Source organism: Bombina bombina, chromosome 5 (assembly GCF_027579735.1).
Source record: "Bombina bombina isolate aBomBom1 chromosome 5, aBomBom1.pri, whole genome shotgun sequence".
NCBI lineage: Eukaryota > Metazoa > Chordata > Amphibia > Anura > Bombinatoridae > Bombina > Bombina bombina.
In genome coordinates, this window is record NC_069503.1 from 827,782,439 (window position 1) to 827,800,369 (window position 17,931).

Below are 17,931 nucleotides of genomic sequence, written 5' to 3' on the forward strand. Positions count from 1 at the left end.
AATTGCTCGTAATTGACACAATCTGTAACAATGTTTGCTAGATCTTCTGTGACATTTATGTTTATGTATTGTTTTTCTTTGAATACTAAATAAAGTCTTTTTTGAAAAAAAAAAAAAGATTTTTTTTTTTTCAAGTTGTAAATTTGCGCTCCCCTAAGGCAGCTGCCTAGCCTGCCTATATGCAAGTGCTGGCCCTGGCACCACCGCTGCCTGATGCAAGTTTATTTCTGCACTGTCCTACTTGTGGGGCATGCAGAAATAGCACACTACTTTTAGCAAGATCGCGACAGAGAGGCCCAGGACTGCGACGCTAACAACCAGCGTCATAAAGGGGTTAAATACATATAAATTAAAGGGACATGGTACCCAAATGTTGAAGCACTTGAAAGTGATACAGCATAGCTGTAAAAAGCAGACTAGAAAATATCACCTGAACATCTCTATGCCTCAAAATTTCCTCAGTAGCCACAACCCACTGTAAAGCAGCCAATTAGGGTAAGCTTACAGTGAAATCTTGTGAGATTTCAGCAAAATCTCATGGAATCACCTTAAAGCAAAGTATGACATCAGCAGTGATGAAGCTGATTGTTTTTTTTTTGTTTTTGTTTTCCAACATGCAGCTGAAAGTAGCTGAAGGATAACTATTCATAAAACACTAACTATTGTGAGCTAAATACATTTTGAGGTATAACATCTTTTTTTGCATAGAGATCTTCAGGTGATATTTTCTAGTCAGCTTTTTACAGCTATGCTGCATCACTTTCAAGTGCTTCAAATTGTGTGTATCATGTCCATTTAACTATTGTGATAGTAGGAGTAACATGAACAAATGTAAAAACAGACAAAGATATTAAAAAAATAATCAAACATACAATATCAAAGGTAAACATAGGGACACGAACACACAACATTTTATTTAATAATTCACATTAAGCATACAATTTTAAACAACTTTCCAATGTATTTCCATTATCAATCTTAATAACTATCTTGGTATCCTTTATGGAAGCAGAATCAATGCACTACTGGGAGCACTTCAGTAAGCCAATAACAGGCAAATATGTGCAGTCATTAATTAGCAGCTAGCTTTTAGTTCCTGAGCCTACCTAGGTATGCTTTTCAACAAAGGATATGAAAAGAACAAATCAAATTAGATAATAGAAGTAAAATGGAATTTTTTTTTAAATTGTATGCTCTATCTGAATCATGAAATACATTTTTGGGGTTTCATGTCCCGTTAATGCAACAGCTGAAATCTTTAGTTAAAACTTACCAGGAAAAATGTCCCCAGTAGCCAAGTCAATGCCTTTGTCAAATTTGACACATATACGGATAGGCTTTTCAGGATCGGGGACAACATTTAAATGTATTGCACAGAAATCTAATGCCCTCCTATTAAAAACAGCTTTGAGCTGCAAAGAATAATTTCCCCTAAAATAAAATTTGAAGAAATAAATATTTAGATTGGATGAGAATGCATTTTAATCACCATTACATTTTAAAACTTAAACCTTTATCATACTGGAAATAAAATATTCACTTAACCCTTTGGCTGCTAAGCCATTTCCCACCTGGGTGCTAAGTTGGTTTTAAACTTTTTTTTTTTTTTTTTACTTTTTTTTAAATATATTTATTTTCAACTTTTTAACTTTTTTTTCCAGATCCCAAAGACTTATACCGTTGGAAAGGTTAGGCGATTACCTTTCCAATGGTGGGTCTGTAGCTGCTTAGATGCCTAAAATACAGGCTTCTAAGCAGCATGCCACCATCTCCATATACTTGTCCATTGTCAACTTTAAATAAAGTTGCGTGGTGACGTCATCACGCCAATCGTGGAGCCCCAACAATGCCTATCACTATACAGGCCAGATCACCGGGGTGGGAGCCCCCAGATTGCCCTCAAGGTGGGTGAGTGCTAGCGACGGCTCTGAGCCGTTGTCAGCACCTGACTGGGACAATTTGCGACGGCTCAGAGCCATCGTTGGCACTCAAAGGGTTAAAAACTGTTTCTTGATAAGCTGCTACAAGTCAAACATGTCCTTCTTTACTTTACCAATGACACATCTCATGACTACAAATAACACATTAAATAATGTACTGGCCACTAGAGCTTCCAAAACCATGGGTTTTTTACCCCAATAATTGGGCCAGTAGAAGTGTCAAACATTAAAATGTGCAACATTTCAAACTCAAAAGATCTTAGTCATGCTAACAATGATTACTACTTATATTTTACATCTGTGCCACAACATAATACAATTCATTAAAATGTAAAACTCATTAAAATCATATTTACAATACATTTAAAAAACACTATATAAAAGACAACATAATAATTAAAGTAATGGTAAATTTTACAGTACCGGAATGTATCACATCATGTTAGTTTGGCAAACAATCTGCTATTTTTTTTAAATTTTATTTTATTTAGTTATGTTAATATATAATAAGTTTTACTAATTCCCCTTTTCTGTGTTTCCCTCCTCCCCTTTGCCATTCTTTTTCTGTAGTGTAGTGACATACCTCCCAACATTTGAAAGAGTCAAAGAGGGACACTTCCCCCCCACAACACAAATGACATCTGTCAGTCGCTGTTCTTGTCCTGATCTCGTAATCTTGAACAGCAGAGGATTGCACCTGGTGCACAACTTTAATGTCTTTAATAGGGATGGGTAAATGTTTAGTAACATTCGAAAATGTAAACGAATTTTAAACACATTCGTTTCAAATGTTTGCACAACATTCTAAAATTTGTTTAATGTAATAGTATTTCTAATGCTTTTTTTAAATGTAATATTCTATTAAAATTTTTCTAATAATTCGATATGAATTATGCAATATTAGAATTAGAAAATTCGAATCTATATATTTGTAATAGTATTTCTAATGCTCTCTTTAAAAGTAATATTCAAATTATGCAATCGAAATAGAAACATTAAAATGTATATATTTCTATCTATTATGTATCAATTTACTAAATTTCCTACCACATGAACTATTGAACTACTGAATAGTATTTATTAAATCGAATGTTACATTCAAAATTTCAAATCTGGATATTCGATTTCATTATGCACATTGGAAAACAAAAGTAACATTTGATTACTGCATTTTAATGGATTTTCATTCTTATCAACATTCGATTGTCCATAACAAGTGTCCACAGGACTATTCAGTATATTTGCTAAGAGGTGGAAACGTCACCTCACAGCAAATAGCGTTCTGCCATGGGCTGCATGAGCAGCTTAGTGCGGCGAACGCTTCCATCATATAAAGGAGCTTTCAGCATTAAGGAATTTTTGTACTTCATGACGGAAAGTCCCCTTCATTTGGATACCCTGACCCTTATGCCAGGAATATCCATGAGTTTCACACCAGAGTAAGTAGGTCCTCCACACCTTATGATAGATGGGATGGGTGACCGGCTTCCTGGCTTGAATGAGAGTATCAATCACACTCTCAGAAAATACTCTCCTGGCTAAGATTAACCTTTAATCTCCATGCAGTCAGCCTCAGAGAATCTAGATTCTGATGCACAAATGGGCCCTGTACCAGCAGATCCCTGTGACAGGGCAACCTCCATGGAGGAGACGATGACATCCCCACTAGATCTGCAAACCACGTCCTCCGTGGCCACGACTGAGCAATCAGAATAGTTGACGCTTGCTCCTGCTTGATGCGTGCCACTACTCAAGGTAGAAGTGGTAATGGTGAAAATATGTAGACCAGGTTGAATCCCCAAGGCACTGCTAAGGCATCTATCAGTTCTGCCTGGGGATCCCTGGACCGCGACTCGTGTCTGGGTAGCTTGAAGTTGAGTCTAGACGCCATGAGATCTATCTCTGGAGTCCCCCATCTGTTGCAAATCTCCGCAAACACTTCGGGGTGAAGAGACCATTCGCCCGGATGAAACATCCGCTTTCCAGTTGTTCACACCCGGGATGTGGATCGCTGATAGCGAGCAGTTGTGGCTCTCTGCCCATTCCAGAATCCGAGATACTTCCTTCATGGCTAGGGAGCTTTTCGTTCCCCCCTGATGGTTGATGTAAGCCACCGAGGTGATGTTGTCTGTCTGGAATCTCATGAACTTGGACGAACCCAGGAGGGCCCAAGCCCCCAGAGCGTTGAAGATCACTCGAAGTTCCAGGATGTTGATCGTGAGAAGAGACACCTTTCGATTCCACCTGCCCTGCGCCTTCCTGGCAGCCCAAACCGCTCCCCAACCTGAGAGACTCGCCTCCGTAGCCACAATCTCCCAAGATGGTCTGAGGAAGGATGTCCCCTGGGACAGCTGATCTGGACGGAGCCACCAAGAGAGGGATTCTCTCGACCTGACGTCCATAGAGATCAGCTGGGATAGATCAGAGTGATAGCTGTTCCACTGCCTCAGCATGCACAACTGAGGAGGCCGGACATGGAATCTGGAGAATGGAATGACATCTATAGTGGATACCATGAGCCCAATCACCTCCATGCACCGGGCCACTGATGGCCTTGAGGAGGTTTGAAGGGCAAGACAGCTGGAGACAGGTTTGCAACGTCTCTGGTCTGTTAGGAATATTTTCATGGAAATGGAGTCTATTATCGTGCCCAGGAACTCCACTCTGGTACTGGGAACCAGAGAAATCTTTCCTGAGTTTATCTTTCTATCCATGAGACCGCAGAAGAAGGAGAAGAGCTCTCGAATGGTCCTTTGCCAGCCGGCAAGGTGGAGCCTGGACCAGGATGTCGTCCAGATAAGGAGCTACTGCAATACAGCAGAGCTCCCAGAACCATTATGAAGACTCTTGGAGCAGTAGCCAGACCGAAGGGAAGAGCTACAAACTGGAAGCGCTGGTCCAGAAAGGCGAACCTTAGGAGCTTAAAGTGATCCTTGTGGATTGGAACATGAAGGTAAGCGTTCAAGTCTATCGTAGGCCCTCTTAAACTAAAGGCAGTATAGACCTTATCGTCTTCATCTTGAATGATGGGACCGACAGAAACTTGTTTAAGCACTTTAGGTCTAGAATTGGGCGAAACGTGCCCTCCTTCTTTGGTACCACGAAAAGGTTTGAATAGTACCCTAGACCTTTTTCTGCTAGAGGTACCGGTACAATTACTCCTAGAGAGGAGAGATCCCTCATGCACTCTAGAAAGGCATCTCGTTTCCCTGGGAGGGTGAGTTTTGAAACCCATCCTGTAACCCTGGGCAATAACCTCTAGGACCCGGAGAAAAGAGATAGTCTGCCCCCTACGAGATCCAGAGACAGAACGGAGGCCGCCCCTTCATGCCAATTATGTCTCAACGGGCTTCTTACTCTGTTTGGTTTTATTCCAAGACTAATATGGTTTCCAAGATCTCTTGGACTGTTCAGGCTTCGCGGCAGGTTGCGGTCGTTGGGACTTGTCCGAACAAAAGGGACGAAAATTAGGACCCTTAGGTTTAGTCTTCTTATCCTGTGGTAGAAAGGCACCCTTGCCTGATATGATAAGAGTCCAGGCCTGGACCGAAAAGAACCTTTCCCATAAATGGAAGGGAAAGTAATCTAGATTTGGACGTCATTTCAGCAGACCACAACTTCAACCACTGGGCCCTACGGGCCAAAACAGAAAAACCTGATATCTTAGCATTCAGGCGAATAATCTGCATATTTGCATCACAGATAAACTAATTGGCTACCCTTTAAGGCCTTAATTCTTTCCTGTATCTCATCGAGGGGAGTCTCCACCTCGATCATTTCCGACAGTCACACCAATAAGTAGCGGCTCCCGTCACCGCAGTGACCGCTGCTGCAGGCTGAAATACGAACCCTGTGTGCTGAAACATCTTTCCTAACAGGGTCTCTAATTTCTTATCAAAGGGTTCCTTAAACATCGAACTATCCTCGAGTGGGATAGTGGTGCGCTTGTGTACCTAAGGTGGATGGAGATGGCTTCATCCACCTTAGGGACAGATCCCCACAATTCTAGCTGAGATTTAGGAACCAGGAACAATTTCTTAAAGGAAGAAGAAGGGGAGAAAGAGGAACCCAGTCTCTCCCATTCATTCTTTATAATATTCACCATCTTTACAGGAACCGGGAAAGTCTGTAGCACCACCTTGTCCTCAAAAACCTTATCAAGATTTAAGAATCAAGGTTTCTACGGAAACTTTGGTTCCGGAACCTCTAGAGTAGCTAACATCTTTTCAATAAAAAGCGTAAGTGCTCCATCCTAAACCTAAAGTCTGGTTCCTCCGCAGCCGGAGGTTTAGAGGCCGCAGAGGTTTAGAGACCCAGAGAAAGAGTCCTCCGAAGTATCGGAGTCATCTGCATCGGCGGATAATCTAGTCTCAGAGATCTTCAACGGAGCAGATGACCCCTGGAAAGGATAGCAATGTTTAACCTTTCTCTTGTGCATAGCAGGGCGAGGTAAAGTACTGAAGGCCGCAGACACCACCGTTTGCAACTGATCGGCAAATTCAGGCGGCCACAGGGCTCCTCCCATAGGAGGATTAGTAGTGCACTGGGGAGCTAGCTGCATGTGTAAATGGAGATGATTGTAGGGAACGCACCTCGCGGGACAGATACTCCTCAGAGGTGGACGGCTCAGTGGTACTAAACTTGTTATTCTTTTTAGATATAACTATTTTATCAAGGCATGTGGAACATAGTTGAGCAGGCGGGTATACTGAAGCCTCCTCACAATAAACACAGGCATTAGATTTAGGTAAAGAGGCAAATGGCACCTTTATATTACCAATGGCCAGGGCACTCACCACCTCCTATGACCCAGGCCTACAGAGAAACCGCTTTCGTCTCCTGCGACCGACTGTCAGGAAAAGGAAGAGAAAGAAGCCACACCGGTCATGTGGAGTGCCATGCAGGACTGCCCCTGCAGCCAAGAACTAAACAGGCTGCGCAGTAATCAATTGAAGGAAAAAACATAATTTATGTAAGAACTTACCTGATAAATTCATTTCTTTTATATTGGCAAGAGTCCATGAGCTAGTGAAGTATGGGACATACATTACTACCAGAAGGGGGCAGAGTTTCCCAAACCTCAAATGGCTATAAATACACCTCCCACCACACCCACAACTCAGTTTAACGAATAGTCAAGAAGTGAGGTTATAAAATAAGGAGTAAAAAGGCATACAAAATAGGAACTGGAAATATAATTGTGCTTTTATACAAAAAATAAAAATCACCATAAAAAGGGTGGGCCTCATGGACTCTTGCCAATATGAAAGAAATGAATTAATCAGGTAAGTTCTTACATAAATTATGTTTTCTTTCATGTAATTGGCAAGAGTCCATGAGCTAGTGACGTATAGGATAGAAATACCCAAGATGTGGAAGTCCACAGAAGAGTCACTAGAGAGGGAGGGATACAATAAAAACAGCTTTTTCCGCTGAAAAATTAAATACATACAAAAAAAATAAGTCTTTCTTATCAATTTCAAGAAAAAAACTTAAATCATAAGCAGAAGAATCAAAATGAGACAGCTGCCTGAAGAACTTTTCTACCAAAGACTGCTTCAGAAGTAAATACAGCTATTTTCGCTGAGAAATTAAATCTAAAAATGAAATTTATGCTTACCTGATAAATTGATTTATTCTACGATACGACAAATCCACGGATTTCATCCTTACTTGTGGGATATTATCCTCCTGCTAACAGGAAGTGGCAAAGAGCACCACAGCAGAGCTGTATATATAGCTCCTCCCTTCCCTACACCCCCAGTCATTCGACCGAAGGTTTAGGAAGAAAAAGGAAAACCTAAAAGGTGCAGAGGTGACTGAAGTTTGTAAAAATAAAATAAAACATAATCTGTATTAAAAATGACAGGGAGGGCCGTGGACTCGTATCGTAGAAGAAATCAATTTATCAGGTAAGCATAAATTTCCTTTTCTTCTACAAGATACGACGAGTCCACAGATTTCATCCTTACTTGTGGGATACAATACCAAAGCTACAGGACACGGATGAAAGGGAGGGACAAGACAGAGACCTAAACGGAAGGCACCACTGCTTGAAGAACTTTTCTCCCAAAAACAGCCTCAGAAGAAGCAAAAGTATCGAATTTGGAAAATTTGGAAAAAGTATGAAGGGACGACCAAGTCGCAGTCTTACAAATCTGTTCAAAAGAAGCATCGTTTTTAAAGGCCCATGTGGAAGCCACAGCCCTAGTAGAATGAGCCTTAATTCTTTCAGGAGGCTGCAGTCCAGCAGTCTCATATGCTAGGCGGATGATACTTCTCAGCCAAAAAGAAAGAGATGTAGCCATAGCTTTCTGACCCCTACGCTTTCCAGAATAAACAATGAACAATGAAGATGATTGACGGAAATCCTTAGTCGCCTGTAAGTAAAACTTCAAGACACGGACCACGTCCAGGTTATGTAACAGATGCTCCTTCTTAGAAGAAGGATTAGGACACAAGGAAGGAACAACAATTTACTGATTAATATTCTTATTTGAAACAACCTTAGGAAGAAATGCAGGTTTGGTACGTAAAACCACCTTATCAGAATGAAATACAAGATAAGGCGAGTCACATTGTAACGCTGAAAGCTCAGAAACTCTTCGAGCAGAAGAAATAGCAACCAAAAACAAAACTTTCCAAGATAACAATTTAATATCTATGGAATGCATGGGTTCAAACGGAACCCCTTGAAGAACTCGAAGAACTAATTTCAAACTCCAAGGAGGAGTAATTGGTCTAAATACAGGCTTAATTCTGGTTAGAGCATGACAAAAAGACTGAACATCTGGCACATCTGCCAAAGGTTTGTGAAGCAAAATTGACAAAGCAAAAATCTGTCCCTTTTACGGAACTTGCTGATAACCCTTTCTCCAATCCTTCTTGGAGAAAAGACAGAATCCTGGGAATCCTAACTTTACTCCATGAGAAGGTCCTGTCTCAAAGGAAGTTTCCATGGTGGCAGAGAGGACATGTCCACTAGATCCGCATACCAAGTCCTGCGTGGCCACGCAGGCGCTATCAGGATTACTGAAGCTCTCTCCTGTTTGATCCGAGCAATCACGCGTGGAAGGAGAGGAAACGGTGGAAACACATAAGCTAGGCTGAACGACCAAGGTACTGCCAAGGCATCTATCAGTTTGACCTGAGGATCCCTCGACCTGGATCCGTAACGTGGAAGCTTGGCATTCTGACGAGATGCCATCAGATCTAATTCTGGTCTGCCCCATTGGCGAATCAATGAGGCAAACACCTCCGGATGGAGTTCCCACTCCCCTGGATGAAAAGTCTGACGACTTAAAAAATCCGCTTCCCAGTTCTCTACTCCTGGGATGTAGATTGCCGATAGATAGCGAGAGTGGGCCTCCGCCCATTGGATTATCTTTGATACTTCTATCATCGCTAAGGAACTCCTTGTTCCCCCCTGATGATTGATATACGCCACAGTCGTGATATTGTCCGACTGGAATCTGATGAATTTGGCCGAAGCCAACTAAGGCCACGCCTGAAGCGCATTGAATATTACTCTCAGTTCCATAATATTGATAGGAAGTAGAGACTCCATCTGAGTCCAAACACCCTGAGCCTTCAGGTAATTCCAGACTGCACCCCAGCCCAGAAGACTGGCGTCCGTTGTCACTATCACCCACAAGGGTCTGCAGAAACACGTCCCCTGGGACAGATGATCCGGCGACAACCACCAAAGAAGAGAGTCTCTGGTCTCTTGATCCAGATTTATCTGAGGAGATAAATGTGCATAGTCCCCATTCCAGTGTCCGAGCATGCACAGCTGCAGTGGTCTGAGATGAAAGCGAGCAAACGGAATGATGTCCATTGCCGCTACCATTAATCCAATGACCTCCATACACTGAGCCACTGATGGCCGAGGAATGGACTGAAGTGCTCGGCAAGTATTTAGAATCTTTGATTTTCTGACCTCCGTCAGAAATATTTTCATGTCTACTGAGTCTATCAGAGTTCCCAAGAAGGGAACCCTTGTCCGTGGAACTAGTGAACTCTTTTCTATGTTCACCTTCCAACCGTGAGTTCTCAGGAAAGACAACACTATATATCTGTGTGAGATTTTGTCAGATGATAAGTTGACGCCTGAATCAAAATATAGTCCAGATAAGGCGCCACTGCTATGCCCCGCGGTCTGAGAACCGCTAGAAGGGACCCTAGAACCTTTATGAAGATTCTGGGTGCTGTGGCCAACCCGAAGGGAAGAGCCACGAACTGATAATGTTTGTCCAGGAAGGCAAACCTTAGGAACTGATGATGATCCTTGTGAATAGGGATATGAAGGTATGCATCCTTCAAGTCTACGGTAGTCATATATTGACCCTCCTGGATCATTGGTAAGATTGTTCGTATAGTCTCCATCTTGAACGATGGGACTCAATTCAGGCCCGAATAGGGTCTTACCCTTGAAAGGAATAGCTAAAAGCTTAGATTTTGATGACACATCAGCAGACCACGATTTGAGCCAAAACGCTCTACACGCTAAAATGGCAAATCCTGCATTTTTCACCGCTAATTTAGCAATTTGAAAAGTGACATCTGTAATAAAAGAATTAGCTAGCTTGAGAGCCTTAATTCTATACAAAATATCCTCTAATGGGGTCTCAACCTTCAGAGACTCTTCTAGAGCATCAAACAAAAAAGCTGCTGCAGTAGTAACTGGAACAATGCAGGCTGTAGGTTGTAAAAGAAAACCCTGATGAATAAATAATTTCTTTAGAAGACCCTCTAACTTCTTATCCATAGGGTCTTTGAAGGAACAACTGTCCTCAATAGGTATAGTTGTACACTTAGCCAGGGTAGATATAGCTCCTTCCACCTTAGGGACCGACTGCCAAGAGTCCCAAATGGTATCTGATATGGGAAACTTTTTCTTAAAATTAGGAGGAGAGAACGGTATACCTGGTCTATCCCATTCCTTTTTTACAATTTCCGAAATTCTTTTAGGAACCGGAAAAACATCAGTGTAAGTTGGTACCTCTAGAAATTTGTCCATCTTACACAATTTCTCTGGTGGTATCACAATAGGGTCACAATCATCCAGAGTCGCTAAAACCTCCTGAAGTAACAGGCTGAGGTGTTCCAGCTTAAATTTAAAGGACATGACGTCCAAATCTGTCTGAGATAATATCTTTCCTGAATCTGAAAGTTCTCCCTCAGACAGCAATTCCCTGACCCCCAACTCAGAGCACTGAGAGGGTATGTCGGAAATAGCCAATAAAGCATCAGAGGATTCAGTATTCACATTAATACCTGACCTACTGCGTTTACCCTGTAACACTGGTAATTTAGATAATACCTCTGTAAGGGTAGTTGACATAACTGCAGCCAACTCCTGCAGAGTAAAAGAATTAGACGCACTAGAGGTACATGGCGTCACTTATGTGGGCGTTAAAGGTTGTGACACTTGGGGAGAATTGGATGGCATATCCTGATTCTCTTCAGACTGAGAATCTTTCTTAGGCACACTTTCTTTACTTAAAATATGCTTTTTACATTGTAAGGCCCTTTCAGTACAAGAGGTACACAACGTAAGAGGGGGTTCAACAATGGCTTCTAAACACATAGAGCAATTAGTATCCTCAATGTCAGACATGTTGAAAAGACTAGCAATAACCACAATAGTCGTTAAACACTTTATTTATTGATTTAAACAATTTTTTTAAAAACCTGTACTGCGCCTTTAAGAAATAAAAAAGCACACAATTTTCCCAAACTGCCTAAAAATGTTAAACAACGCTGTATAATTAACTACACAAAAATTATTGCACCCTAAGAGCAAAGGGTGAAATTAACCTCTAAAAGATATGTATAGCAAAAAATATGTTTGATTTCAAAAAATGACCCCTGCACCTCGCCACAACTCTGCTGTGGCGCCTACCTGCCCCCAGGGTACTGCAAAATTACTCGACAACGATCCGGTTAACAGAACACCAGTTTAAGCCCAACTGGAGCTAATGCCTGCTGCCTTCTCAGTCAGAGTAAACTGCTCGTCTGAGCGTGCGAAAATAGGCCCCGCCCATCATGGACGACGTTCGCATTAGACTGTACAACCGCATGGGAAGCGGTTAGCAATAAAGCCATGTGGTCCCCTAAGCACAACATAAATATACAGCCATACTGATTATTTGATCTTTCAAATAAAAACCGTTAAGCTGCCTCTCCCAGTGTCCCTTTATATATGCTGCTTTAAGCCCTTTATATATGCTGCTTTAAGCCCAGTACTATGTCAATAAAATAAATAAACACAGGATTTTCAGTAATACCCTTTGTTTACAGGTCTACTGCTTACCCCTTCCCTTGTAGGGAAAAAATGTCAGCCAGTTCCGATATACCAAGTCTCCTCAGAAATAAAGGACTGAACATACCTCAATGCTGCATGTAGCATGAAACCGTTCTCCACACTGAAGATTTCTCTTGTACTACCTTCAGAAGCTCTGTGGGAACCAACATGGACCTTAGTTACATCTGCTAAGATCATCAACCTCAGGGCAGAAATCTTCTTCCATATCTCCCTGAGGAAAATAGTACTCACCGGTACCATTTAAAAATAAAAAACTTCTTGATTGAAGAAACTAAAACTAACACCTCACTTTACCGCTTCCTATTACTAACACAGGCTCTACTGTGGTGCTCTTTGCCACTTCCTGTTAGCAGGAGGTTAACATTCCACAAGTAAGGATGAAATCCGTGGACTCGTCGTATCTTGTAGAAGAAATAATAACAGCCATTTTCCGCTGAAAAAAAATTAATCCACAATCCAAATTATAAGTTTATTTTCATAATGAAAAGAAAAAAATTAAACATAAGCAGAGGAATCAAACTGAAACAGCTGCCTGAAAAACGTTTCTACTAAAAACTGCTTCCAAAGAAGCAAATACATCAAAAGGGTAGAATTGAGTAAATGTATGCAAAGAAGACCAAGTTGCTGCTTTGCAATTCTGATCAGAGACTGATCTAGTAGAATGAGCTGTAATACTCTGAGACAGGGCCTGACCCGACTCTAAATAAGCCTGATGAATCAAAAGCTTTAACCAAGATGCCAAGGAAATGGCAGAAGCATTCAGACCTTTCCTAGAACCAGAAAAAATAACAAATAAACTAGAAGTCTTCCTGAAATCTTTAGTAGCTTCAACGTAATATTTCAAAGCTCTTACCACATCCAAAGAATGTAAGGATCTCTCCAAAGAATTCTTAGGATTAGGACACAAAGAAGGGACAACGATTTCTCTATTAATGTTGTTAGAATTCACAACCTTAGGTAGAAATTTAAATGAAGTCCACAAAACTGCCTTATCCTGATGGAAAATCAGAAAAGGAGATTCACAAGAAAGAGCAGATAATTCGGAAACTCTTCTAGCAGAAGAGATAGCCAAAAGGAACAACACTTTCCAAGAAAGTAGTTTAATGTCCAAAGAATGCATAGGCTCAAACAGGGGAGCCTGTACAGCCTTCAAAACCAAATTAAGACTCCAAGGAGGAGAGATTGATCTAATGACAGGCATGATACGAACCAAAGCCTGTACAAAACAGTGAATATCAGGAAGCTTAGCAATCGTTCTGTGAAATAAGACAGTAAGAACAGAGATTTGTCCCTTCAAGGAACTTACAGACAAACCCTTATCCAAACCATCCTGAAGAAACTGTAAAATTCTAGGAATTCTAAAAGAATGCCAGGAGAATTTATGAGAAGAATACCATGAAATATAAGTCTTCCAAACTCGATAATAAATCTTCCTAGAAACAAATGTACAAGCCTGTAACATAGTATTAATCACTGAGTCAGAGAAACCTCTATGACTAAGCACTAGGCGTTCAATTTCCATACCTTCAAATTTAATGATTTGAGATCCTGATGGAAAAACGGACCTTGAGACAGAAGGTCTGGCCTTAATGGAAGTGGCCAAGTTTGGCAACTGGACATCCGAACAAGATTCGCATACAAACACCTGTGAGGCCATGCTGGAGCTACCAGAAACACAAATGATTGTTCCATGATGATCTTGGAAATCACTCTTGGAAGAAGAACCAGAGGTGGGAAGATATAAGCAGGTTGGTAACACCAAGGAACTGCTAACGCATCCACTGCTTCCGCCTGAGGATCCCTGGATCTGGACCGGTACCTGGGAAGATTCTTGTTTAGATGAGAAGCCATCAGATCAATTTCAGGAAGACCCCACATCTGAAAAAACACATCTGGATGGAACGACCACTCCCCCGTGTGTAAAGTCTGAAGGCTGAGATAATCGGCTTCCCAATTGTCTATACCTGGGATATGAACTGCAGAAATTAGACAGGAGCTGGATTCTGCCCAAGCAAGTATCCAAGATACTTCTTTCATAGCTTGGAGTCCCACCCTGATGATTGACATATGCCACAGTTGTGATATTGTCTGTCTGAAAACAAATGAACGGTTCTCTCTTCAACAGAGGCCAAACCTGAAGAGCCCTGAAAATAGCACGGAGTTCTAAAATATTGATTGGTAACCTCGCCTCTTGAGGTTTCCAAACCCCTTGTGCTGTCAGAGATCCCCAGACAGCTCCCCAGCCTGAAAGACTTACATCTGTTGTGATCACAGTCCAGGTTGGACGAACAAAAGAGGCCCCTTGAATTATACAATGGTGATCTAACCACCAAGTCAGAGAAAGTCGAACATTGGGATTTAAGGAAAGCTGGAGAGGTCTCATATGAAAACGAGCAAAGGGGATCATGTCCAATGCTGCAATCATGAGAGCTAAACTTCCATGCACATAGCTACTGAAGGGAATGATTGAGACTGAAGGTTTCGAAAGGCTGAAACCAATTTCATTTGTCTCTTGTCTGTTAGAGACAGAGTCATGGACACTGAATCTATTTGGAAACCTAAAAAGGTGACCCTTGTCTGAGGAATCAAGGAACTTTTTGGTAAATTAATCCTCCAACCATGTATTTGAAGAAACAACACTAGTTGATTTGTGTGAGATTCTGCAGAATGTAAAGACTGAGCTAGTACCAAGATATCGTCCAAATAAGGAAACACCGCAATACCCCGTTCTCTGATTACAGAGAGTAGGGCACAGAGAACCTTTGAAAAAATTCTTGGAGCTGTCGCTAGGCCACATGGAAGAGCGACAAATTGGTAATGCTTGTCTAGAAAAGAGAATCTCAGAAACCGATAATGATCTGGATGAATCGGAATATGAAGATATGCATCCTGTAAGTCTATTGTGGACATAAAATGCTCTTACTGAACAAAAGGCAGAATAGTCCTTATAGTCACCATTTTGAAAGTTGGCACTCTTACATAACGATTCAACATTTTCAGATCCAGAAATGGCCTGAATGAAATTTCTTTCTTTGGGACAATGAATAGATTTGAATAAAACCCCAGACCCTGTCCTGAAACTAAACTGGTATAATTACCCCTGAAAACGCCAGGTCTGAAACACACTTCAGAAAAGCCTGAGCCTTCACTGGATTTGCTGGGATGCGTGAGAGAAAAAACCTTCTCACAGGAGGTCTTACTCTGTATCCTATTTGGTACCCTTGAGAGACAATACTCTGAATCCACATAGATTTAACATCAATTTTGATGATATAAAAAATGGCATCACAGATAAAATGATTAGCATGTTGAAGTAAGCGAACAATGCTAGACAAATCAGGATCCATTTCCTGTTGCGCTAGACTTTCCAACCAAAAAGTTGATGCAGCTGCAACATCAGCCATAGAAATGGCAGGCCTGAGAAGATAGTCAGAATATAAATAAGCTTTCCTTAGATAACAATCAAGTTTCCTATCTAAAGGGTCTTTAAAATAAGTACCATCTTCCATAGGAATAGTAGTACGTTTAGCAAGAGTAGAAATAGCCCCATCAACTTTAGGGATCTTTTCCCAAAATTTAAATCTAACTGCTGGCAAAGTATACGATTTTTTAAACCTTGAAGAAGGAATAAAAGAAGTACCAGGCCTATTCCATTCCTTAGAAATCATATCAGAAATAGCATCAGGAATTGGAAAAACCTCTGTAATAACCACAGGAGGTTTATAAACAGAATTTAAATGTTTACTAGTTTTAATATCAAGAGGACTAGTTTCCTCAATATCCAATGTAATCAACACCTCTTTTAACAAGGAACAAATATACTCCATTTTAAATAAATAAGTAGATTTGTCAGTGTCAATATCTGAGTAAGGATCTTCTGAATCAGATAGATCCTCATCAGAGGAGGAAAATTCAGTATGTTGCCGGTCATTTGAAATTTCATCAACTTTATGAGAAGTTTTAAAAGACCTTTTACGTTTATTAAAAGGCGGGATGGCAGACAAAGCCTTCTGAATCGCATCAGCAATAAAATATTTTATATTCACAGGTAAATCATGTACATTAGATGTTAAAGGAACAACAGGCATTGTACTATTACTGATGGACACATTATCTGCATGTAAAAGCTTATCATGACAACTATTACATACCACAGCTGGAGATATAATCTCCACAAATTTACAACAAATGCACTTAGCTTTGGTAGAACTGTTATCAGGCTGCAGGGTTCCAACAGTGATTTCTTAGACAGGATCAGATTGAGACATCTTGCAAATGTAAGAGAAAAAACAACATATAAAGCAAAATTATCAATTTCCTTATTTGGCAGTTTCAAGAATGGGAAAAAAAAATGCAAACAGCATAGCCCACTGACACAGAAAAAAAGGCAAGAGGCATACAGGAACGGGGCTTTTAAATAATGAAATTATTTGGTGCCAAGCATGACGCACAACGCAACTGAATTTTTTTTTGGCACTAACAACATCCGGAAATGACACACTCGCGTCATTGAAGACGCAACCTTGTCAACTAAGACGCCGGAAATGACGAATTTGCGTCATCGGACATACCTTCGCGCCAAAAAAAATCTTGCGACAAGAATGACACAATAAACTTTACCATTTTGTGCCCTCGCGAGCCTAATTTAAAAAAAAAAAAAAAGACTAAACCCCAGGTAAGAAAAACATTTCCTAAATATGTTTTTTCCCAAATATGAAACTGATAGTCTGCAAAAGGAAATATACATAAAACCTGACTCATGGCAAATATAAGTACAATACATATATTTAGAACTTTATATTAATGCATAAAGTGCCAAACCATAGCTGAGAGTGTCTTAAGTAATGAAAACATACTTACCGAAAGACACCCATCCACATATAGCAGATAGCCAAACCAGTACTGAAACGGTTATCAGTAGAGGTAATGGAATATGAGAGTATATTGTCGATCTGAATAAGGGAGGTAGGAGATGAATCTCTACGACCGATAACAGAGAACCTATGAAATAGATCTCCCTTGTGCAAAACCATTGCATTCAATAGGTGATCCCTTCACATCCCTCTGACATTCACTGTACTCTGAGAGGAACCGGGCTTCAAAATGCTGAGAAGCGCATATCAACGTAGAAATCTTAGCACAAACTTACTTCACCACCTCCATAGGAGGCAAAGTTTGTAAAACTGAATTGTGGGTATGGTGAGGGGTGTATTTATAGGCATTTTGAGGTTTTGGAAACTTTGCCCCTCCTGGTAGGATTATATATCCCATACGTCACTAGCTCATGGACTCTTGCCAATTACATGAAAGAAATAGGACCAGGCTTACATCTAGGATAGAAGGGCCTTCATAACTTGTAGAACAAGAAAACAACTTCTTAACAAGAAATAAGCAAAACTCAGTACCCAAACAGGACCAGCCTGTTGTCAAAAGCACAATGTGTCTCATATGGGCGTCAAGGAACAGATGTAACTAGTACCCAACCAGGACCAGCCTGATATACAGGGCGTGACAGAACTGTTCAAGGCCAGTGAAAGGTCTAAGCCCTAGCAGAGCTAGACTAAATAAACAGTAGACATGTAGGCTCTGAGACCTAAACCATGTCTCAACAAATTTTTTTTGTAAAACTTCCGCGGAAGTATAGCTATCGCAACCACAAAATCG

At 40.9% G+C, this 17,931-nt stretch overlaps 1 protein-coding gene across 1 annotated transcript in view; it reads right to left on the reverse strand.

The window, feature by feature from the left end:
* SMCHD1 (structural maintenance of chromosomes flexible hinge domain containing 1) overlaps positions 1–17,931 on the reverse strand; it is a 1,770,687-nt gene that overhangs the window by 545,947 nt on the left and 1,206,809 nt on the right. Inside the window, exon 31 of the mRNA XM_053715865.1 lies at positions 1,274–1,431. Coding sequence (XP_053571840.1) covers positions 1,274–1,431 — 158 coding nt within the window. The remainder of the gene's footprint in view (positions 1–1,273; positions 1,432–17,931) is intronic.